Source organism: Arvicanthis niloticus, chromosome 6 (genome assembly GCF_011762505.2).
Source record: "Arvicanthis niloticus isolate mArvNil1 chromosome 6, mArvNil1.pat.X, whole genome shotgun sequence".
Taxonomy (NCBI): domain Eukaryota; kingdom Metazoa; phylum Chordata; class Mammalia; order Rodentia; family Muridae; genus Arvicanthis; species Arvicanthis niloticus.
The window spans coordinates 62,186,585-62,210,865 of NC_047663.1; the positions used below are offsets into that span (position 1 = coordinate 62,186,585).

The 24,281-nt window shown below is 49.2% G+C and overlaps 1 protein-coding gene across 1 annotated transcript in view; it reads left to right on the forward strand.

Moving 5' to 3' along the window:
* Window positions 1–22,050, forward strand: part of Wnt3a (Wnt family member 3A) — a 44,339-nt gene extending 22,289 nt beyond the window's left edge. Inside the window, exons 3-4 of the mRNA XM_034506434.2 lie at window positions 11,575–11,840; window positions 18,387–22,050. Coding sequence (XP_034362325.1) covers window positions 11,575–11,840; window positions 18,387–18,866 — 746 coding nt within the window. The 3' untranslated portion in view covers window positions 18,867–22,050. The remainder of the gene's footprint in view (window positions 1–11,574; window positions 11,841–18,386) is intronic.
* Window positions 22,051–24,281: the final 2,231 nt, after the last annotated feature.

Below are 24,281 nucleotides of genomic sequence, written 5' to 3' on the forward strand. Positions count from 1 at the left end.
ACTTGGGAGGCAGAAACAGGTGGACCTTTGTGAGTTCCAGGCCAGTCTGGTCTACATAGCAAATTCCAGGCCAGCCAGGGCTATATAGTAAGACCTTGTCTCCAAAATAAAAAAAGTTCTCCAAATTCATGAGCACACAACTCAGTTTCATTTTATTTATCTGTTTGCTTGCTCAGAGATAGCATCTTACTATGTTGCCCTGGTTCTTATTGAATGCCCCCAATTCAATCAGTCCTCCTGCCTCAACCTTCTGAGTAGCTGAGGCCACAGGCACAGGCCACCCGTTCATCTTCCTTTCTTAAGTTTCATGGAAAACTTAACTGGAGGTGAGTAGAATTTCTCAAGGTGCTATAGCTAGCGGCAGCACCCATTTCTTGACTTCTAAGACAAACTCTCTGGGGCTAAGCACATTCTAGAAAGATCCAGAAACTGTCCAGAACCAGAGCTGGGATATGAGAGGCTCTGCAGTGGATGTGTATATGATAGCAAGCTCTCATCCCACACTGCAAATGCACACAGCCTGTTGCACGTGGTGAGCCCTCTGTGGGACAGCCTGTGTGTGCTCTTGCATATGCATTTTGCTCTGTGAATGTGTCAGATGACTGAAAAACAAGGTGCTGGTGCCTGGGAGTATCTTGGAGGGCTTCTCTGGGGAAGTGGCACTTGGGCTAGATCATGGGGGACTTTGTCCTTCCCTCTCTTTCTTTAAGCATGCCTAGACAGTATTTCCCAAGAGTTGTTTGAGAATTCTAAGACTTACCTAAGGCCAGAGTTGTGGTGCATCTGATTTACAAGTCAGGAACTGAGATAAAATGAGAGCTTATGAGCCTGACTCCAAACTATCTATGCAGACAGTAGTATGGTCACGGGGATCCTGGGAGTGAGAGGAAGAGAAGGAGCAGGGGAAGGCAGTGGAGTTCAGCAGTATGATTAAAGTGTTTCTGGCATGGCGGGAACCTGTTGGAGCCTGAGGTGCAGTGGGAGAGGAGAGAGAGCAGCTGTGCCTGAGGCTAGTGCTCCATCACATATTTTGGGGTGAGGTTAGGGGACCTGCAGAATGTTGAGGGTCTCCCAGGACACTCTTGGACAAACACAGGCTGTCTAAGAACAAAAAGCTGCCACAAGTCCTGCTCTAGAGAGCAGATAGTCGCATCAGCCTTGGGGCTGAGGGCTGTGCCTGCTCACATTCCTCTGCCTACACCCTTGCCTCCTAGAAGCCACATGCGGGACAGAGAGAGCCTAGGCTGTCTGGCCTCAGGATCCCATCCACTTTCCCGTGGCAGCTCTGGAGGATTTCCTGCCAGACAGCAGCCTGCACCCATGCACTGTCCTCCCTGCAAACATGTCTTAGGCCTCTCCATTTGCTGCTTCTTTCTTTACTCTGTTCCCTCCACTCCCCGAAATCCCCATCCTCCTCCTGCTCACGCCCCCCTCCTCCGTCCTTGTTCTCCTCTTCTGGTGGCCAGGAGAGGAAGGAGCCCTCCGTGAGCCCCCAGAAAGGCTGGCTCCAGAAGCCCTTGTGCCCCCCACCCCCTGCTGTCCGCTGGCCTCGAAGTAATCAATCTGATTGGATTAGGGTCAGGGCAACCCTAATCATGTCAAAGGTTACCCTAGGCTTTGTGGCAAGGACCACAGGGGTGCCTGGCCACCCCTGCCGAGGTGGCCTCTGTTGAACAGAGTTTAACATCTACCAGCCAGCTGTGAGGAAAGGATCCAGCCTCTTGCATGCATGTGTGCATGTATGTGAGTTTGTGTAGCCATGTGTTATAGGAAAATGTGTGTGCATGTGTTTTATATGTGCATGTGTATATACATGGCATGTGTACTTGTGACTATGAATGTGTTTGTGTGCGTGTTTGTGAATATGTCTGTCTGCATGTGTGTCTGTGCATGGGCATATTTCAGTGTGCATTTGTGTGGATGTGCCTTACATGGGTATGTGTGTGAATATATGAATGCATGTATTATGTATAAATATGTGCAGGTGTGTGCACATGTCAGTTCACACATACATTTGTGCACCTGTGTGTGCATTCATGGGTATTGATTACATATGTATGGATGTGTGAGTGGGAGTTACACGCAAATGTATGTATTTGTGTGCTCAGGTGCATTGTATATACACATGTGGGTGGCCTGCTATCTCTGCGTCAGTGTGACCATGTATGTACATGGTACACACGTATGTGCATATGTAAATGCATTGAGCATGCATGTGTGAATGGGTGCCTGTGTGTGTACAAGGCAAGTGTGTGCTCATACCTAATCCCAGACCATCTACCCTGTGTCAGCCTATCCTGAAACCCAGAGTACTACCCTGAGCATGAAGAAGCTCATGGATGCTGAGCTAGGTCCTAGAGGGCTCTGTTCTTGCACCCAAAGGTAATAGGGAGCTACCTACCTACCTACCTACCTTCCTACCTACCTACCTACCTTCCTTCCTTCCTACCTACCTACCTACCTACCTTCCTACCTACCTACCTACCTACCTACCTACCTACCTACCTACCTTCCAACCTACCTACCTACCCACCTTCCTACCTACCTTGGATCAGAAAGCATTTGAAGAATTTTGAGTACAGGATGATTATGAACAGTTTATGTCTCTTGTGGCAAGCCTCAGACACTTGGAGGCAAGCACCAGATGACTCTCTTGTATTGACCTCTGGCAAGATAAAATGGGTGGGGTGGTTGCAGGACCAGCCTGGCCAGAGGCAGGGGTCACAGGACAAAGGTCAATAAAACAGCTGCTCGGGCTAGAAGGAGACTAGTGGGAGGCTCAGAGGACATGGGGGCCCAGAGTCCAGGAAGCAGGCTCTTAAACACCATGTGGCCTTGTGAGGGGACAGCTTTCTTTCGGCTGAGTGAGACATTTGCATCTAAGACATAAAGGAACATGGCCTGGAGCCCACAGCCAAGGAAAGTGGGGGTCTCTGCCTGCCTGCATACTGGGGTGCCTATGCCTAGGAGCCCTTAGAAACTCCTGGATGGGTTCCATATGAGGAAGAACATCATCTACTCACCCTGGCAACACCCCACTGTGCTTGGGGGTGGTCTCCCCAGGTCCCTAAGGGACTTCTGGGTGCTCGCTGCTTGTACAGGAAACCCTTATTTACTGTGAAGTCATCATTTGGACCTTGCTGGCCTGGACAGCGTCTCCTGTCCGGGGCTCTTACCTCGTGTTGGGTGTGGTCCATCCCTCCCTCCAGTGACATATCTCCAGGCCAGCCATACTCTCACCATGTAGTGACTGGACTTTGTTGGGTCCCCAAGACCTCTGTCACAACTGGTGGCAGAGGTGGTCATTTATGAACATCAGACTCCCAGTACCTGCTGAATAGTTAGACCCCTGTCCTTGGTCAACCCACTGAGGAACTAACTTTCTTCCCAACTCACCCCCAGCTCTACTTGCCTTCTGGGCAGGGAACAGCTTGGCTTCTTCCCCTCCCCCAGGCAAAACCCCTTCCTGATGACTGGCCTCAGTTTCGTGGCTCCTCAGGGGGTGGTCCTCCACCTCTCTGTGTGCTCAGCCTATGGAAGGACCGACTCCAATGGGGCCAGCCTGCGAGACAGCCGGAGCCTAGGGTTCCGGAGGGACAGAAAGGGCAGCTTTTTAGGGAAGCAGAGTCCCCAAATCCAGGTTGCGACCCCTGACCCCCCCATCCGAAAGTGTTACCATTTACGATGCGTTGGGGGTGGGGGTCTCCCCTGGCTCCGGGGGCCTCTCCGGTATATCATTAACTCTCCGCTGTGGGAGGGGGGACCCCGGCCGATATCCCACTGCGCTCGGCTCGGAGCACAATGTCCCTGCGAGGACGACAAGATTAAGCACAAGGGAAAAGTGAAAATGCTGTTGGCGATTCACACGCCCTTCGGGGTGTTGAATTAAAGCGTCTGAAAGAGGATTTCCCCTCGCGCCCGACGGCGCGGCGGGCAGCGCATACTTCCAGGTTGCTATGACTGGCCGGCGATCGCCTAATCACCGGCCAGGGGGAAATTCATATAAAATATCGCTGGCCATTGTGGGGCTAACGCGGCGTGACAGTGTCGCACAAAGCCGGATTCATCAGCCCCAGCAGGTCAGCCAGGCGCCCGGCCGTGCGGGCCCGGGCGGTGTCAGGGGCCGCGGCCACGGTGGGGCACCGGCGCATTCCGCTCTCAGGTGGCTCCGGGGCCTTTTGTGCCTCCGTGTGATTACCAAATGCCACCGCGACACCCCCTCCGGGCCGCCCGGCTCCTCGAGGCCAGGAAAAGGGCCTGGGGAAGGAGGGACGGTGGGCAGCCTTGAAGGGGAGGCGCCAGGGCGGGGCCTGGGCTGCAAGCTACCAGCTGGGGCCGCTCCGATTCTCCTGTCTGCCCTCAACCTGCTGTGCTGAACACGGGTGGGGGAAGGGGTGCCCACCCACTGCATGTGTTCTGGAAGCACTTTCAGACATCAGGACGGGAATGGGATAGATGGTTTGTCTTTCCTCGACGTGACAGAAGGGTGGCGCTCCCAAGGGAGGTGATAGTCCATGAACTGCAGGCTCTGGCCAGTCTGAACAATTATGGCTATGCCATAGTTGGGGTTTCTTCCCACCAGTGGTCAGAGAGTGATCTCCCAGTTAGAGTCTGGAAATTGAGGGAACAGGGACCATCTGGAGGATGTTGCCTGACAAACTCAGCCCAGGCTCCAAACCCTAAGCCTTCTGTGGTCTCCAGGGTGGCTTGGTGGATGTAATGTGCTGCCATAGGTAAGGGTGAACTCTCTGTCTGCTGGAATTCCCTGGTTCTAGCCCTGTGCAGGATAGCTTCAACAGGGACAGAGGGTCCTAAATAAACGCATACATATGTAGCATAGGATCCTAAAGGTACATGCACCAAACTTTGGTGTACCCAATTTCATAAAAAAAAAAAAAAACATATTACTGGATTTAAAGGCCCAGATTAACATCAACGCATTAATAGTAGGCGATTTCAATAAACACATGCACACACACAGCTCATACCTGGTTCTCGAAAGTAGATACCTTGCATATTACTCATCTCGTTTCTAGTTCTGAACCTGGTGCCTAGCTCATTATGGACTCTCATATCATATTCTGGATGGATGGATGGATGGATGGATGGATGGATGGATGGATGGGTGGATGGGTGAGTGGATGGTGGATGGGTGGGTGGATGAATGATAAATGGGTAGTAGGTAGATAATGAGTAGATGATAGATGAATAGTAGACAGATAATTGAATGGGTGGTATTTGGTGGCAGATGAGCAGATGATGAATAATGAAATAGATGAAGGGAAAGAAAAGAAGCCCAGATAGTGATACTTTACTTAAACCCAGTAAGACCACAGCAAGGCTGGTTTCTAAGATTGTTTCTGGAGGGAGACTTTGCTCTCCATCTCCCAGGATCTGGGTGAAGAAACACTGGCCTCAATTCATAATCCTCCCATCTCAGCCTTCCTGGTGCTGGAGTTACAGGCCTGTGCCATGACACGTTTTGGAGTTTGCTTCTTTTATAGAACAACTTCTTCAGGTACTTCCTTTTCATCTTCACCTGTACCTGATAAATAGGCAGTCTTGGGTCTGAAGAGAGTATCTCCAGCCCCCAAAAGCTCTTAGCTCTGCCCCCAGATGAGGCAACCCCCCCTCCTTTACTGTAAGAGTTCTGGGCTCCCTCCCCCTCCTCATTTGACCAACAGCCATTTGAAAGTTCTCTGTGTTTCCTGGAGTGAGGGTATGCTGGTCATTTCTGCGGAGCCAACAGAAACTGAAAGGCGCTGTTGCTTGTGGCAGAAAACTTTGCTGTGGTGTGCCCCATCCCCATTCACTCTCTGCAAAGGAGACAGCTCTGGGTGGGTGGTTCACTCACAATGTTTGTTCTAAAACCCTATGGACTCTGGTGGAAGCAAAGGGTTTCCTCTCTGAGAAAATGCGTTTGTTCCCAAAATCCTTGAAAGTATGAGAGTCCCAAGTCTTGCCTCTGACTCCTGGGTAGACCCAGTCTTGCTGGATTAAAATCCCTGCCACCATAGGATGTCGCTTGAACATTCTATGAACATTTCTTTCTGGGTATCCTGCAGACATGCTCTCAATTATTATTAACTATCTGAAGTATAGAGAAGCATTGCAGGAGAGGTATGGGAATCTCAGGTCCCGTCCCCGCCCCACAGCCTTGCACACTGCTGTGGAACATGGTCATACTCTTCCATCAAAATTATGATGGGTCACGAAAGCCAGCCTGACTTGGATACCCAGGTCTTTGTGCCTCCATGTCCCTTGAGCTCCACATCCTTCCCTTTTTCGCTGCCAAAATATCAGCATTTGTAGGAAGAACCTTAATCTGGCTTTATCTGTCTTAATCTGCCTCCAAACTGGTAAGTAGAGACTATACATTTTTTTAGCAAGAAAACCTTGAAGACAATACAATCCTCCTTGGTAGGTAGATGGTATCTATTCACTACTAGAAATGCAAACTCCACTCACTCCTTGCCTAGTGTGTGGTGGTGATATCTTGCAGGACGCAGGACGGGTTGGAGGGGAGGGCGCTGCTTAAAACCTTCGGCTGCAGCTTGTCTTCAGCCTTCTTTTACCACAATGTTCCATTTTACGCTTATCTGGCCTGTGGGTTTGCAGCCTACAACGTTTCCCCTGGCTTCTCAAATGGAGTTTCTAGACTATCTGTAGAGGCTTCTGGGTCTCTATTTCTTCCCCAGCCTGTTGAAAGCCAACTCCAGAGCTTGCCCTGCCCTGACTTGATCAGGAGCCCCACCTCCTCATTTGACAGTAGAGGAAACTGAGGTTCAATAGAAAGAAAGGACTTTCTAGCCCGGTGACGGAACTGAGCAAGAATGAACTCCTGCAAGTTTAAGTTCTGAGTTGCTCTCTCCTTCTGAGTATCTTTCCCTTAAAGTGTGTCTACCAGCTCCAGGCTGTTTGCTTGTGTCTTGATAAGCAGGGAGCCTGAAGTCCTTGTTCTGGGCAGGGCAAGGGCAAGGCCTACAGTGCTGGCCCCTTATCTTTTAGAGCCGAGAAGGATGGGGGAGGGGCATTTGGGTGACACTTGAGCTGGATAAGGTGACCCAAGGCTGCTCTGAGACTTGGAATGTGAGGGTGCAGGCAGAGAAGTAGACTTCTGAGTCCCACCCAGGAGGAGGTAGTTCAGTGCTCCTTAGGGGCACCAGGAGGAGTGGCTTGGCTTCTTCAAAGATAAAATAGGGGCTGGAGATGTAGCTCAGGTGGAAGAGTCTGCCTGGCATGGACAAATTCCCAGGTTTCATTTCCAGAAGTACATGAAGCTAGGAATGGTAACACCATTCATGAAGCTAGTAATGTTAACACCTGGTGGAGTTCAAGGTCTTTCTAGGCTGCACAGTAAGCTCTAGGCAGGCCTGGACTGAAGGCCAGGCAGTTTCTCTCTCCATATTTGGGCTTTGGGACACAGAGTCCCAAGAGTTTATGCTCTTAGATATGACCTGCAGGAGCACGGAAAGCTTGTGTGTGCAGGAGGGGTTGAAGAAGCCGCAACTGTTTATGAAAAGTCCCACAATCCCAAGAGGGTCCCCCCAGCCCAAGAAACCCTGTGTACAGCTCCCTGTGCAGGCAAGCCTGTGAGGCTTTCAGTCTGGAATGGTTTCTAGCTAGGTGTGTAAAATCTCTGCTAGTCAACATGTCAGATTCATATCCATCTTGCTCAGAACACAGTGCTTATCATACAGGAAGCACTTGGCACACCTCTATCTGGTGTCAAGGAGAGGAAGGAGTGTCTTCTCTCAGTAAGAAACTCCTAGTCACGATTGGTGGGGGATGTAAATTAATACCGTTATAGAAATGTTTAGGGAGTCTCAAAAAAAGAAAAATGGAACTACCACATGACTCTCACTTCTGGACATATAGCCAGAGAACTCCATACTCTATCGTAAGGATATTTGCACGTCCATGTATATTGCTGCTTTATTCACTATAGCAAAGAATTGGAATTAACCTAGATGTCCATCGACAGATGAATAGATAGTGAAAATTTTGCATATATATATAAAACTGGATACTATTCATCTCTTGATTTACTTTTTTGCTGCCTTTTATAGTCAATATTATATTTCATTATCACAATATTATCATTTCAAGATCCATCCACGTGATTTGCCCTCTCAATCTGAGGTCCCTGGTCTAGACCTACAGTGGATGTCAGGGATAATACCAAAGTCTAGACTGTTGTTTTTCCTGTATATGCATACCTGTGATAAAGTATTAGATATGTTAGATACAGTCAGATTTAATGACCAATCTCCAAGCAGAACAGTTACAGCACAACTGTGCTAAATTATGCGGTCTCTGTCTCTCATTAGTGAGTTTTGTGAACCCTAGGTCCATGTGTTCTTGCAGCTGAATGATAACAAAACTAGTGTGAATTTCTTCTCTCCTCCTCCCCTCCTTCTTCCTCTTTCCCCTCCTCCCCATCCTCCCACTCCCCCTCTTCCTCCTCCTGCTCCTTCTCCTCTTTCTCCTCTTCTTTCTCCTCTTTTTCCTCTTCCTCCTCCTCTTTCTTCTCTTCCTCCTCCTCTTTCCTCCTCTTCCTCCTCTTTCTCCTCTTCCTCCTCCTCCTCTTCCTCTTTCTCCTCTTCCTCCTCTTCTTCCTCCTCTTTCTCCTCTTCCTCCTCTTTCTCCTCTTCTTCCTCCTCCTCTCCCCCTTCCCTTTCTTCTCCTCCTGCTCCTCCTCCTCCTCAGCTCCTACACGTAGATTTGTCCTTTCCAGCCTTTGCAGCTTCAGCATGTGATTTCTCCTTCCTTTTAAGTCGAGGACTTTCTCCTTTTATTCTGTGGCATTCCTTGTGCACGTCCAGATTGCCAGCGTCACAACCTCTCTTGATTTCAAAGCTGCCATTAGATAAAACAAGAATGGCTCAGCTACAAGAATTGTGACATTGCCACTGTCGGACTCCCAGGCAACTCCTGTGAGTTATATATGTAACGTGGATACTCTGCGCAAAGGGTTAGTTATGTTTGAAAAAAAGCAGCAGAGGACAGCGGGAAACTTTACCACGCTGCTCAGAACATGCAATTTAAAAACTCGATATTTCTGGAACTTTCCTTGTGTATGTGGTGCTGGGGATGGAAACTAAGGCCTCACAGATGCTAGACAAGCAGCTTTCCAAGAGCCATCTCTCTAGGACCCCAAATGTTCCATTTAATGTTTTCCAGTTTTGGCAAGCTGAAGCCTCTGATAAGGGGGATTCCCGTGTTGCCGCAAGGACCCTTCCATGGTGGACATTTCCCTTCCATCCACCTCCTGTGCACTGCTGCTTTTCACATCCTTACTAAGCCTCTCTCCCTGACTGTTCCCCATGTTTACATGAGATAGATAGCACCCCGTTGGTTTGCATCGCACCCTGACTGTTGGTACTGATCAGCAGGCTGGGTACTTCTGGGACCCTAGTGTATTACTCAGGATCCTCGAGGATGACAGAAGCAATAGAATGAATCTCTCTCTATAGAAGGGATTTATTGGAGTAGCTTACAGGCTGTGATCTGGCTAGTACAGCAGTGGCTGTGCTCCGACAGAAAGCTCAAGAATCCAATGTTGTCCACAGACTGGATGTTTCAGCTGGCCTTCAATATACACTAGAATCCCAAGAAATGGACTTCACATCAGTGAAGGAATACGCTTACCAGTGAGAGTGAGGGCAAGCAGGGCAATTTCCTTTATATAGGCTGCCACCAGCAGGTGTGACTCAGATTTAGGGAGGGTTTTCTGACCTCAAATGATCCAATCAAGAAAAAATCCCTCCCAGGGTGTGGTTCCACACATGATGATCTCATCACTCAGGAGGCAGAGGCAGGCAGATCTCTGTGTGTCCTAAGGTAGCTTGGCCTACAGCTACCTTAGTGAGTTGCAGGAAGCCAGGGCTATGTAAAGAGGTTCTGTCTTAAAACAAAAAAGCTAGATGGTGGTGACACATGCCTTTAATCCCAGCACTTGGGAGGCAGAGGCAGGCAGATCTCTGAGTTCGAGGACAACCAGAGCTACACAGAGAAACCGTTACTCGAAGCAAAAACAAACAAACCCCTCACAAGTGTACTCAGCAGGTTCCACTTTAATTCCAGATATAGTCCAGTTGACAACCAAGATAGCTATTCTTGTTGGACTTGAACTCAAGCAATCCTCCTGCCTCAGTTTTCCACATGCAGGGATTACAGGTGTGTAACATAAGTTCTGGTTTAAAAATCTTTTGTTACCTTTGTTTACTTTTAATGTTTATTAATAGTGTTAAAGATCTAATTGTCCTTTTGTTGTTCTGAGATGGGATATCATGTAGCACAGGTTAGCCTTGAGCTGTCTCAGGCTAAAGATGAACCTGAAGCTCTGCTCTTCAGCTTCTACGTCTGGAGTGATTGGGTACAGAGTGTACAGCTGTGCCCAGTTTATGTGGTGCCAGGGATGAGAACACAGGGCTCCATTCATGCTAGGCAAGCACGGTATCAACTGAGCTACACCCCCAGGCCATACACCTATTGACATAATTGTAGGTATTTTTAAGGTGCTATACAATATTTCAGTATAGGATTATATTTCTGAAATGATCCAGTCAGGGTTCTTAGCATGTCCATTGAGAACATTCAAAATCCTTTTAAAGCAATCTTTAAAAATACAATCATTTGTCCTCTGTCCTGACATGACCGTTCAGTGGCACACCAAACCCTTTAACTGAAATTTGGACTCACTGATCATCCTCCTTCACCTTCTTCCCAGGCCTGGCCTCTGTAACTAACCCATTCCGCTTCCTTCTAGGAACTGAATGCTGTTAGGTTCCACACCTGAATAAAAACACAAAGTACTTGTCTTTCTGTGCATGGCTCATTCACTTATGTCCCATGGGTCTGCCAGTGTTGCTACAAGTGACAGGGTCTCACTGTTATCTATGACTAAGTGATATTTCATGTGCACACTGCAGGGCTATCGGAACAACGCCCATACAGTGCTGGCGTAAAGCAGCACACACGAGCTGATGCTCAGAACAGCAGTTCTGGAGGGAAATCCACATGTTTACACCCAATTGTTTTTCAGCAAAATGAACATACATTTGAGGGGGGGAAAGTCTCTCTGATGAATGCTGCTGGGAAATTGGATGTCTATATCCACACAGAGAAGAGCAAAGTCAGACCCTCCTATCTTCTACACGCAAAACCCAACTCCGTGTAAGAGCTGAAACTACTGGAAGAAACGTGTAGGGCTGGGCCGGGTGATGATGCCTTTACTCCCTCAGAAGGCAGAGGCAGGCTTATCTTTGTGAGGCTGGCCTGGTGTACCTAGAGCAGCCCAGGCCAGCTAGAACTCTATAATGATCCCCTACCTCAACAACAACAACAACAACAACAACAACAACACACACACACACACACACACTTAGAAAAAACACTTGGAACACTGGTCATTTGGGCCAACATTCTTCACAAAAGATCCCCAGAAGCAGAGTGGTGAGACCCTGTGAGTACGGAGTTCTCCTTTATCAGCCCTGGTTTTTGGATTCCTGCCTTTTGGCCTGCAGCCCTCCTCACCTGGCCTCCATAACCCCTTATCTCCTTCCTCTGCAGCCACCCGGGAGTCAGCCTTTGTCCATGCCATTGCTTCTGCTGGAGTGGCCTTCGCAGTGACACGCTCCTGTGCAGAGGGATCAGCTGCCATCTGTGGGTGCAGCAGCCGCCTCCAGGGCTCCCCAGGCGAGGGCTGGAAGTGGGGCGGCTGTAGTGAGGACATTGAATTTGGAGGAATGGTCTCTCGGGAGTTTGCTGATGCCAGGGAGAACCGGCCGGATGCACGCTCTGCCATGAACCGTCACAACAATGAGGCTGGGCGCCAGGTATGTGCACAGAACCCCAGGGCTGTAGAGCAAGAACTGCTTTTTTACTGAGGTGTCCAGTGGGGCAGGACAAGGGGTGGAGGGGGGCTGCTCTTGGTGACCAGGCTGCTCTGCTTGCCTTCTATCAAGGGACATTGTGACACTGCCCAGGTGTACCGCAAGTGTCCACTGTGTTCCCAGAGGATGTCGAGCTCACCTGTGGACTTAGGGTTGCTAGAAGTAGACAGGTGGAGGGAGGCAGCTTTGGAGCATGTAGTCTCTGAGGATCCTGAGATAAGATCTCCATGAGAGGACAAGACATAAAGGGAGGAGCAGAGGGATGGAGGGTGGGTATGTATAATAGATACAGATTGAACTGAGATAGTGGGTTAGAGTGATAGAGATGATTGATACAGACTATTGAAACAGAGAGGAAGGGGTAGAGGAGGGAGGGAGGGAGGGAGGGAGGGAGAAAGAGAGAGAGAGAGAGAGAGAGAGAGAGAGAGAAGAGAGAGAGAGAGAGAGAGAGAGAGAGAGAGAGAGAGAGAGAGAGAGAGAGATATTATCCTGAGAATCTGGAAACAGAAAAGGGAACCATGCTAACAGAACACTGTTGAAGGTTCCATCCATCCCTCTGGCTGGGTTTTACCTGGATCTCAGGGGCTGACACTGGGATTTCAGGAGAAAACGAAGGTCTGAACTTTCATGCATAGACAGTGTCTCACCACAGCAGCTCATCCTCAAATACACTTAGCCTCCCTTACCGAGAGAGCCCTGCTTCCTCTCTCTGAGAACCAGTGTCTACATAGGTAGTGCTCAGCGGCATAGCAGAGCCAAGAACTGAATCGTGGACTGGAGATGGACCGCGCACCACCCAGGAATGCCTGTCGCCAGGTATCCTGAGAAACAGGCTGACTATGGAGGTGAAAACAGAGACTTCTTCACAGTGTATTTTAAAGGCATTTTAAACTAGGTATGGTGGTGCAGGCCTGTAATCCTAACACACAACAGAGGCAGGGCAGGAGAATCAGAAGTTCAAAGTCAGCTTCAATAGGTGTTTGAAGCCAGCCTTATACATAAGACCCAGTCTCAAAAATAAAGAAGAGAAAGAAAAGAAAAGAAAGGAAAAGAAAAGAAAAAGAGAAAAGATTTCATGTCTGCTGGCTCCTCTGCCCAGCTCCTGTAGCTGGTCACTTGCCTGTCCTTTGCTGTAGCAGACATTGGGAGATGTGCATTTCTGAGGACAAACTGTCACAGTGAAACTTACTTCCATACATAAGGAACATCAGACCTTTGACCTCTTCCTGAAGCCCAGCACTAGCTTAAAGGCCCTTATCCTTCAGACAAAGGACAAGATATTCTCTCTGGAAATCCCAGCTCTCCCAGAATGAACAGAGGGGATACCTAGAACAAAGCAGTAAGATCACTCTACAGTAAGTGTGTTGGAGATGACAACTGCCTCCCACCTACAGGAATTTCCAGAAAGCAACGTGGGGTGTGGGGTTAGTGGTGCAGGTCTTTAATCTTAGCAGTCCAGAGGCAGTAGCTAGTGGTTTTCTGAGTTCAAGGCCAGCCTGGCCTACCTAGAGTGTTCCAGGACAGCCAGGGCTACATAGAGAGATGCTGTCCCCACCTCCACCAAAACCAAACCAAAACAGAATTTCCAGAGAGCATGCAATAAAACAAACAAGAAACAAGACTTTGACTAGGAGTGATGTTTCAGGCCCTGGCAATCCTGGCACTTGGGGACCTGAGGCAGGAGGATTATGAGTTTGAGTCTGGGCTATATTATGACTTTGAGGCCAGCTTTGGGCATATAGAAAGACCTTGTCTAAACAAACCAAAAACAAAACAATGAAAAACCCAACCCCCCTCCCCCAAATCCAACTTTTATTTAAAAAAAAAATCAAACAGAGTTTGTGTATGAAAACTTAACAAAAACTATCAGTATCCCCAGAAAGATCACACATTTACCTGTGACACTGGAGCAATGTATCATTTTTAAGGGGGTAAAAGAGAGCTCTTGGAAATTAAAAATATGGGGCCTGCAAGATGGCACCGCAGATAAATGCACTTGCCTCTGAGGCTGACAAACTGAGTACAGTTCCCACAATCCACAGAGTAGAAGAACAAACGCCCTGTGCAAGTTGTCCTCTGTCTGTCACACTCTGACATGCACGTGAGTGTTTATATATGCACACACTAAATGAATAAACAGTGTGTGGGGAGGGTGTTTGGTTTGGGTTTGTTTCTGAGACAGGATTTCTCTATGTAGCCCTGGCTGTCCTGAAACTCACTATGTAGACCAAGTTGGTCTAGAACTCAGAGGTCTGCCTGTTTCTGCTCTGGGGCGCTGGGATTTAAAGTATGTACCACCATATCTGGCCTTTAGTGCTTTAAAAAAAATGATAACGTGCAGAGCAGTGATGGTACATATCTTTAATCCCAGCACTCAGGAGGCAAAGGCAGCCATATCTCTGAATTTGAGCCTAGCCTGGTCTACAGAGTGAGTTCCAGGACAGCCAGGGCTACACAGAGAAACTGTCTCAAAAATACAAAACAAAACAATTTTAATAATGTAAATATATAATAACAAGAACATTTCATCAGGAGTTTTGAAGGGTATGTTCATGAGAGACAAGGGAGGGCATGAGGAGGAAGCTGGCAGAGATGTAAGGCAGGATGCTCCCCTTGAGGTTTTAGACTGCACAGGCAGGACTGCAAGGATGGGAAAGAGAGATGGCTGGGGTCAAGAGCTCTTCATGCACTTTTTAGAAGAACAGCATTTGGTTCTCAGTATCTACACAGAGGGACTCACAACGGGCTGTAACTCCAGCTCTAAGACACCTGTTACCTTCTTCTGGCACCTGCACACACCTTAATACACACACACACACACACACACACACACACACACACACGCACATGCGTGTGTACATGCACACACAAAAATGTTTAATCTCCAAAAATGGGGGAAACCATCTTCCCCAAGATATATTATGAAATTCAGAGCACGAGCTAGAGAAACCTCCAAGCTTCAAAGAGACTCTTGGGGTCCCTGCAAAGGTTGAGGAGGGGTGGGGTGGGGTGGTGAGCAACAAGGGCATCGTTGGAAGCTAGAAGAAATTTGAGCCACACTTTCAGAATGCTGAGTGACATATGATTTTAATCCAAGAATTTCGTTCCCAGCTACACTGTGAAAAGATTTGCTTTTTACTACAGCAGAAAAGATCTGCCTTTAGGTAGCACCATTCCCCCAGGGTCTACCAGATGGCAAAATGGAGTTTTGAAGGATTATTTTTAAAAAGTATTTTTATTTCATTGTGTGTATTTGTGTGTGTAGGTATGTGTGTAAGTGTGTGTGTTTGTGTGTGTAGGTGTGAGTTTGAGTGTATGTTTCACAGTGTGTGTTTGAGTGTGTGAAGGTATGTGTGTGAGTGAGTGTGTGTAGGTGTGTTTTTGATTGTATGTTTCACAGTGTGTGTGTGTGTGTGTAGAAGTTAGGGGACAACTTTCAAGAGTTGTTTATTTTTTCTTTCTTTCTTTTTTCTTCCTTTGTTCCTCCCTTCCTTTCTTTTCTCTGTGTAGCCTTGCCTGTCCTGGAACTCACCCTGTAGACCGTGTTGGCCTCACACTCAGAACACCTGCCTTTGCCTCCTGAGTGCTGGGAATAATGGTGTGGGCCATCACTGCCCTGTAGGAGTTGGTTTTCTTATTCCACCATGGGCTTCCTGGGATGAAACCTGGGTAACTAGCTCAGTGGCACACTTTTACCCACTGACCTACCTTACCAGCCCGTTTTGTTTGTTTGTTTGTTTCTTTGTTTGAGACAAGGTTTCATGTCTTCCAAGCTGACTTGAGTTTTCAATGTAGCGTCTTCCAACCTCCTGCTTCTACCTCCCAAGTGCTAGGACTACAGACATGTACCACCACTTTCAGTTTATGAGACGCTGGGGATCCAGTCCAGACCTTCAAGCCCAGCATGGTAGGCAGGGACCCCACCAACTGAGCTTCATCTCCAACCCTGATGATTGGACATCTTAAAGAGGTTGTTTAGAGATGAGAAAATACAGGGTTGACCCATGACGGGTGTGTTAATCACATAACAGAAAGTTGTGTGGGAAAGGAAATGTCACCTAAGAGTAAGCTTGCTAACATAGCCAGAGCCATGGAAATGAAAGATCATGCTTCAGTTTTCAGAGCATGAAGGGGGAGGGTTTGGCTGTGTAGTGGGAGGTGAAGGGGAGTAATAATTTTCACACTTCGTGGTAAGAAAGCAACAAAAATTACCTCCCATTCAAAAATCAAGAAGCAGCAAGACAAGTGCCATGACAGCCCGAATACTGCAAGGCACTGTCTTGAATGGTCAGGAAACACACCCCACAGGCAAGCACTGGCCCAGATCCCTGTTTTAGCAGCAGGACTTAGAGGATACTGAGATTTTTGACCAAGCAAAACAAAACCAAGAGAGACTGAGAAAGAAGAGATGGCAAGAGTCTTCTCACCGCAAGCCTGGCTGCAAGAGACAGGGATGTGGGTGTTGAACTAGCTGGACAAGCCAGGCATGGTGTTATTCTACCATGCCCACGGGCCGGTTTGATCGGCAGGAAGGATAAAGAAGCAGCTGAAAGTCAGGTGAGGTGCAAACAGGTCTGAACCCAGAATGATCAGAGCATTAAGTCCATGTTGTCCAATAACAAATCCTTACAAGCCAAGGAGCTTGCTTGGATAGTTACTAGCTTTCAGGTAGTTATATTGAAAGGACACCTGGAGCCTGATGGTGGTGGCACGTGCCTTTAATCCCAGCACTCTGAGACAGAGGCAGGCTCTCTCTGTGAGTTAGAGGACAGCCTAGTCTACTACTAACTTTGTAAAGTTAGTTCCGAGACAGCCAGGGCTGTTGCCCAGAGAAACCCTGTCTTGAAAAAAACAAAACAAACAAGAAAAAATAATACACCGTTAAAATACACTTGGAGTTCTTTGAAAGACAGTCTTACAGTGTAGCTCAGACTAGCCGCCAGCTCTCAATGCCCTAGGCTTAGCATCCCCAGTGCCACTGAGAGTGTAGTCATGCTCCAGCATGCTAGCTTGCCCTTGATCCTTCATCACTCTCTCCTCCTTCTGTCTATTCTGACAGGTGAGCCGTTACCATAGGGAAGGTTGTGGCCAGTGACATGTGGATATGGCCCATGTTTCACACTGGTGGTAGCTTTACAGAGCAGGTGGGGAGCAGGCAGCCCTTGAGAGGGAAGCTTCTAGCAACCTCATAGTTTCCTGCCTCCGTTTAAAATGTTTTAACTGTCATGGTAATGAGTCATACTAGGTGCAATGAGACCTTTCAGTATGTGAACATGACGCAGCATCACCGATCAGGCTAGGGAGCATCTTTATCACCTGAAAAATTATTTCAACCAGGCATGATGGTGGGTATCTGCCATCCCAGCACTTGGAGGCGCAGGCAGGAGAACTACCACAAGTTCAAGGCTAGCCTGGGCTATATACTGAGTTCCAGACCATCCAGGGCTGCATACTGAGAATCTGTCTCAAAAAAAATTTTTTTTTTCCTGTTTGAACGTTCAAAACCTCCTACTGGTCATTTTGAAGCAGTTCTTTGTCTGCTGTGGCGGCCACTTTGGGCTATAGAATACCGACAGATATATTCCTCCCGTCCAATGATGATCTCTTCAAGTCCCTACTACCTAGAGTCACCACACTTGGGACCCAGCACCCAGCATGACAACCTTGGCCACAGCCAGATCTAAATAGTAGCTAACCCCATGGCCAACTCGTTATTTCAGTAGTGCAGGGAATGTTGAAATTAGGAATGCAGTATCTTGCATGCTCTCCTTACTATGAGGCTCAAAGTCTCCGTGTGTGCTTTGCACATACGGTGCTTGTTGGAATGTAAGAGGAAAGACACCAGGAGATGCCCAGAGCAGATGTTTACAGCCTGGGTGGGAAGGCTAGCAGCCTGGAGTAGAGGAACTGAGAGCGGTCCCTGTGGTAGAGAGGGCTTGGAATCTGAGGACAGTGGACAGGGTCACTGTAAACAGTTCAGATGGTTGTATGCCTCCTTGTCCCTACCCACTTCCCTAGAGAAAAGGAGGCAGGAGTCCCTACTTCTTGAAGCACCTGCTTCTTCCCTTTAAAGGGGTCAAGGTCTCCACTGTTTGTAGGGGAAACTGCTGGTCATCCCGGCCCCGTGAGTATAGGAACCACTCTAAGCAGCCTTCCTCAGGATTCCCAGTCTTCACACCATAGCATCTGCTCTCCACGTGGTCCCAGCATCCTCAACCTGGCCTCCCTGCTTCCTGAACTCTATCCTAGACACTCCTGCAAAGAGAATTAGCTGGGCCTACCCAGAGAAAGAAACTCCCAGGCCCCTGAGGCCTTGGTCCTGTCTGGGAAGACCCAGGTCACCATAGAAAAGGTACTGGCACTAGGTGTCCAAAGAGAGGAGTGGGGTCGGGGCTCTTTATGGAGCAGGTGGGCTGCAAAGAGCAGACCACTTTGTTGAGCTGCGCTAGGGACCATTGCAGAAAAAGGCTTATGTGCTTGCCTCCTCAGGCCATTGCCAGTCACATGCATCTCAAGTGCAAATGCCACGGACTATCTGGCAGCTGCGAAGTGAAGACCTGCTGGTGGTCGCAGCCAGACTTCCGCACCATCGGGGATTTCCTCAAGGACAAGTATGACAGCGCCTCCGAGATGGTGGTAGAGAAACACCGAGAGTCTCGCGGCTGGGTGGAGACCTTAAGACCACGGTACACGTACTTCAAGGTGCCGACAGAGCGCGACCTGGTCTACTACGAGGCCTCACCCAACTTCTGCGAGCCCAACCCTGAGACCGGCTCCTTCGGGACGCGTGACCGCACCTGCAATGTGAGCTCGCACGGCATAGACGGCTGCGACCTGTTGTGCTGCGGGCGCGGGCATAACGCTCGCACTGAGCGACGGAGGGAGAAATGCCACTGCGTTTTCCACTGGTGCTGCTACGTCAGCTGCCAGGAGTGCACACGTGTCTATGATGTGCACACCTGCAAGTAGGAGGGCTCCTAACAGAGGGAGCAGGGTTCATTCCTAGGGGCAAGGTTCCTACCTGGGGGCGGGCCTCCTACTTGGAGGGGTCTCTTACCTGGGGACCCTGTTCTTACTTGAGGGCGGGGCTCCTACCTGTAAGGGTCTCCTACCTAAGGACCCGGTTTCTGCCTTCAGCCTGGGCTCCTATTTGGGATCTGGGTTCCTTTTTAGGGGAGAAGCTCCTGTCTGGGATACGGGTTTCTGCCTGAGGGTGGGGCTCCATTTGGGGATGGAATTCCAATTTGGGCAGGAGGTCCTACCTCCTATGGCTTGGGCTCCTCTCTTGACCCGACAGGGCTCAAAGGGAGACAGGTAAGCTACTCCCTCAACTAGGTGGGGTTCATGGATGGGTGGGAGGGGCGAGATTAGGGTCCCTCCTCCCAGAGGCAATGCTCTATCTAGATAGAAGAGAGGATGCTTCAGGGTGGGCCCTATTGGGCTGGAGGATCTAGTGGGGGCTAGACTTCACCCTGCGTGGGTGGAACTTCTGGAGACCCCCTTCCGTTGGGGCAAGGCTTCACTGAAGACTCATGGGATGGAGCTCCAGGGAGGGAGGCGTTCCTGAGTGAGCCTAAGCTCTGAGCAGGCCATTTAGCTCCCACGTGGCTCCTTTCCAGTCCTGGTGTAAGGTTCAACCTCATCTGCGAGCCTCATCTGTGCAGAGCAGGATCTCTTGGCAGCATGAGCCATGGAGAAGAACTCAAGGGTGATACCAAGACCTAACCCCATGCCTGAAAACCTCTTTTAAAGCTCTGCACCCCTTCTGCCTGGGTTTTCCTCTTCTCCTTGGTAGAGCTTTCCTGAGGAAGATTTGCAGTCCCCCAGAGTTCAAGTGAACACATATGGAACAGAACAGACTCTATCCTGAGTAGAGAGGGTTCTTAAGGGATGGGGAATGCTAGGAAGGATTCTGGGACTTGACACCCTCCTACCATAGCCTGCCTCTGCCCTGACACTTAACACTCAGATCTCCCAGGAAACACAGCTCGTCTGTTCAGTGATGTCCAGGCCCCAGATGCCTCAGAGATGTTGCCTCACTTTGAACTGTATGAACATCGGGGTCATGGGGACACAGTCAAGCTTCAGAGACATGGTTGTTTCCTGGAGCCACCATGTTCAGGACCCATCTGACTCCCCAGAGCCTGCTGTTGAGGCAATGGTCACCAGATCTGTTGGCCACCAGCCTATCCCTGGGCTTCTCTAGTGTCTGTCTGGCCTGGAAGTGAGATGCTACAGGCCATCAGTCACAAGAGCTTCCTGATTGCTGCCACTGTGAATTATCCTCTCCTCCAGGCAGGGGAGGGGGTGTGGCCACATAGGCGTGTGCACCAAGAGCACGGAAGAGGAAGAGCAGCTACACACGCATGGTGACTGACTGTTTTCTGCCTGGAACTCTTCGTCTGCGGTTGTAATTTTATTTTCAATGCTGCTATATCCACCCACCACTGGATTTAGACAAAAGTGATTTTTTTTTCTTTTTTTCTTTTCTTTCTATGAAAGAAATTATTTTAGTTTATAGTATGTTTGTTTCAAGTAATGGGGGAAGTAAAAAGAGAGAAAAAACAAGTTTGTGGTTTGTACTAGATTTTCCCTTTTATTAACAATGCATTAGGTGCACATACTGATGGAGTTTGATATGGAATTCTTCGCTGATCCTCCCCCCCACACCCCCCAAGGGTAATTCACACCTCCCTGTCCTTATCACTTGTGAGTCTGCACTATGCTGAGAACCTGAAGATGCCAACTCAGACTTGGTGGGGGGGGGGGGCACAGAACCAAATAGAGACTGTCAACAAGCCTCCAGGGCGGACTGTGGGGTCAGAATTCCAAGAAAAGAGAATAGAAATAGCTAAGTCGGCCTGGAGAGATGGCTCAGCAGTTAAGAGCAGTGACTGTTCTTCCAGAGGTCCTGAGTTCAATTCCCAGCAACCACATGGTGGCTCACAACCATCTGTAATGGGATCTGATGCCTTCTTCTGGTGTGTCTGAAGAGAGCAACAGTGTACTCATATACATAAAAAATAAATAAATCTTTTTTTAAAAAAAAAAAGAAATAGCTAAGTCAGGAAAAGAGCTACTCAGTTGTAGAAAAATCTGGAACAGGGTAGATTTGAGAGCTTGAATAGAGGGGTGCTGGTGGGTGTTCAAAGTATGGGAGCTGGGGAGGCATACAGTAACTGGGATACTTTGGTAGTTCTGGTGAACAGAACAGAGTCACAGGAGAAGAGAATTAACCGAGACCCCTCACACACTGGTGATGCAGAGACGTGGAACAGGTCCTCCCTGTGACCTCACACACTCACACAGCCCACATCCCGGCATCACTGTATTTAGGATAGGCAGCCCTTGGTATTTGAGGACAGTGGCCTGCTTGCTGCTGACAGCCTTTTATGTGTGGGGTCAGTGGATCTAGGAGCACACTCAAACCCTCAGAGCCTGTCACCAGGAATATTTCAGATCCCCACACACAGGAAGCTCTGCGAGGGGGTGGTCTTTGCTCAGGAGCTGCCATACTCCCACTTGCTCTCACAGGGTGCCCAGGCCTCAGCTAAGATAGGCAGGGGTAATCATCCTGTTGGCAGAGCAATGATGAGGCAGGTGTCAGGGCATCATGAAAGTGAGGCTGGAGGTCTCTCACAAAGCCATACTTCTTTTAAGACCACATGTCTGCCTAAGCAAGCCTACCATGTCTCCGCTCCTTTCCCTGCTCCCTCATGTCCATCCCTATCTTGTCTCCACCTCTGAGTCCTATCCTGAAGTCCAGATACCAGGGCAATGAATGTCCTGTGAAGCTGAGAGCAGCAAACCCAGTCCTACCTCTCAAAAACACAAGTTGAAGCTGCGCATAGCCGTGTACTCCTTTAATCCTGGCACTTGGGAGGCAGAGGCAGGCGGATCTCTGAATTTGAGGCCAGCCTGGTCTACAGAGTGAGTTCCAGGACAGTCAGAGCTACACAAAGAAACCATCTTTGTCTCAAAACAAAACAAAACAAAAACGGGAGGGGCTGGAGAGATGACTCAAATGTTAAGAGTGCTGACTGCTCTTCCAGAGGTCCTGGGTTCAATTCCCAGCAACCACATGGTGGCTCACAGCCAGTGTAACAAGATCCGGTGCTTTCTTCTGGTGTGTCTGAATAGTGCAACAGTGTACTCAACATTCATAAAATAAATAAACCTTTAAAAAAAATGGGAAAAGCCCAAGCTGAGCACAGTCATTGCTCCTGTATCCCCTTCATCCCCTTCGGGCCCCCACCCAAGGGATTTGAAAGCCAGTTAGAAGATGGCCACAAGAAGAAGCCTAGAAAGTGTTTCACAATGTTCAAGGTCCCTTAGCTGTAGTGATTCATCGGGAACCTTAGAACTAGGAAACCCTGCTGGCCTCTAGAGGGCCAAGGGAAGGAGCTGAGATATAGTCACTGTAGACTTAGGGTAGTGAGGGTTAGGACAACCAGGAAGATCGTTAAGCATCCTCCCAACTCTCCCAGGGGACAGTAGGACCACCTGTCCCAGAGGAGGGGGAGATAACTCCCCAGGCTCTAAGACCTGGGAAGAGGCAGTGAAGTGAGAGGAGTCACAGGCAAGTGCTGTCCAGGCCCATTTGACTCAGCACTGTGTGCTGACAGCTAAGGCCAAGGCTGCTGTCACATGACATGTGAAATTGTCCACAGGCCTGGTAACAGAACACTATGTCACATCGTCTGAAACTCCGAATGTCATTTGTCAGAGCAGCCTGCCACTGGGTTTGTGGCAGGACCACTTAAGGAGGTCCTTAAACCTTCAAGGCAATCACAAGCAGGCCTAAGACCTTACTAGACTCACCCATATCCTTAAAGAAGAATTCTGAGAAGGAGCCCCCAGGTCTTGGGGCAGAAAGCTGAGTCCAGGCATGGCTCTACCGCATGCTCCAGGCATGTCTTGTCCACCAACCTGCTGGCTAAGCCTTCTTCTCTTCTATGCACTCACCCCTTCCAGGACACAGATTCAACCTGTAGCTGCTGATCCATGGTCTGAGCCAGATCAGTCCACCACGCTGAGTATACAGGCCCTCCTTGGTCACACTGTCATACCTAAACACCAATGTGCCCAGAGTCCCAGTAAGGTACAAAAGGAATAGCTAGCCTGGCCTGTAGATATAGGCCTATAATCCCAGCTACCAAAGAAGCTAAGGCAGGAGGATCACAAACTCATGACTGCCTGGGATACAGAACAAGGTGAAGATCAGCTAAAGCGATTTAGTGAGACCCTGACACCAAATGAAAAGTGATAAAGAGCCAGAGGACTTTTCTAATGTGTGAGGCCCTGGACTCCACCAAAGCCCTGAAGAAAAAAATCACAGACCGTGAGAGATGTTGACAGCTAAGTGGCCTTGGGGAAGGAGTACTATGCTGGAGCTCTCTGGCCTCTGGCCAGGTCTGTTCTGGGCTTATGGAGGAACGGATCCAGGTTGTGGACTCTCAATACCCCTTTAGCCTTCTGATTCGCCAACTCTTGGCAAGCAAGCACCCCAATGACATTTATGGCTACACATGGCTCCTTCTCATTCTCAGGGCTGCAAGTGTACGCACACCATGCCCAGACCTACTATTGGCAGGACTACCAGGGGATTCCCAGTAAGGGTCAGTGGGGGCCAGCCAGCTGCAGGTGAGCACTCCACAGGGAGGATGCCATGTCCAGGGCTGGCCAAGGCAGAAGGACAGGCGCCCATTCTCCCCTCAGGGGAGTAAGTCATCAGGCAAGGGGGGCAGGTTCAGGAAGAGTCCAATTAGCCCGCTGGGCCATCTTGGGCGCTAACAATAATAAAGCCATCAGTTCCTAGGGCAGTGATGAGAGTACTCAGTTAAGCCTGTCCGATGATGAGTAGTCCTTCTAAGTTGGCAACCTGGGCAGGAGCCACCCTAATTGGTACCTGCTGCCCTAGTGCCCAGATGAAAGGGACAGACTCGACTGGGAGGCGGCAGGGCAGTGGCAAAACCAGCATGTCATGGGGACCTGAGAAGTCAGAGTCCAATCGGTATGGGGGCCAGGCTGTCCCAAGACCCCAGCAGGATGAATGTCACATAGCTTTTGGGGATGCAGCGCCCATATGCCCAGGCAGAAGACAGACCACTTTAGAAGACCAAAGGCCCACATACCTTTGAATAATAAGGCTGGGAAGCTTGCCTAGGGAAGCATCTAGGCCTAGAGAGGAGGCAGCATTGGCCTAAGGGCACACCAGGGACTGAGGTGGCCTCTGGTGTCTGGTGTCATTTCTGAGCAGCAGTCCCCACAGGCCCAGGATGAGATACTACTGTGAAAATGGTCTTGGCTATCCACAGGAGCTATACTAGGCTGTGGTCCTCAAGGCTATGGTATGAAAAGGAAGCTTCTGGCCATATGCTTGCC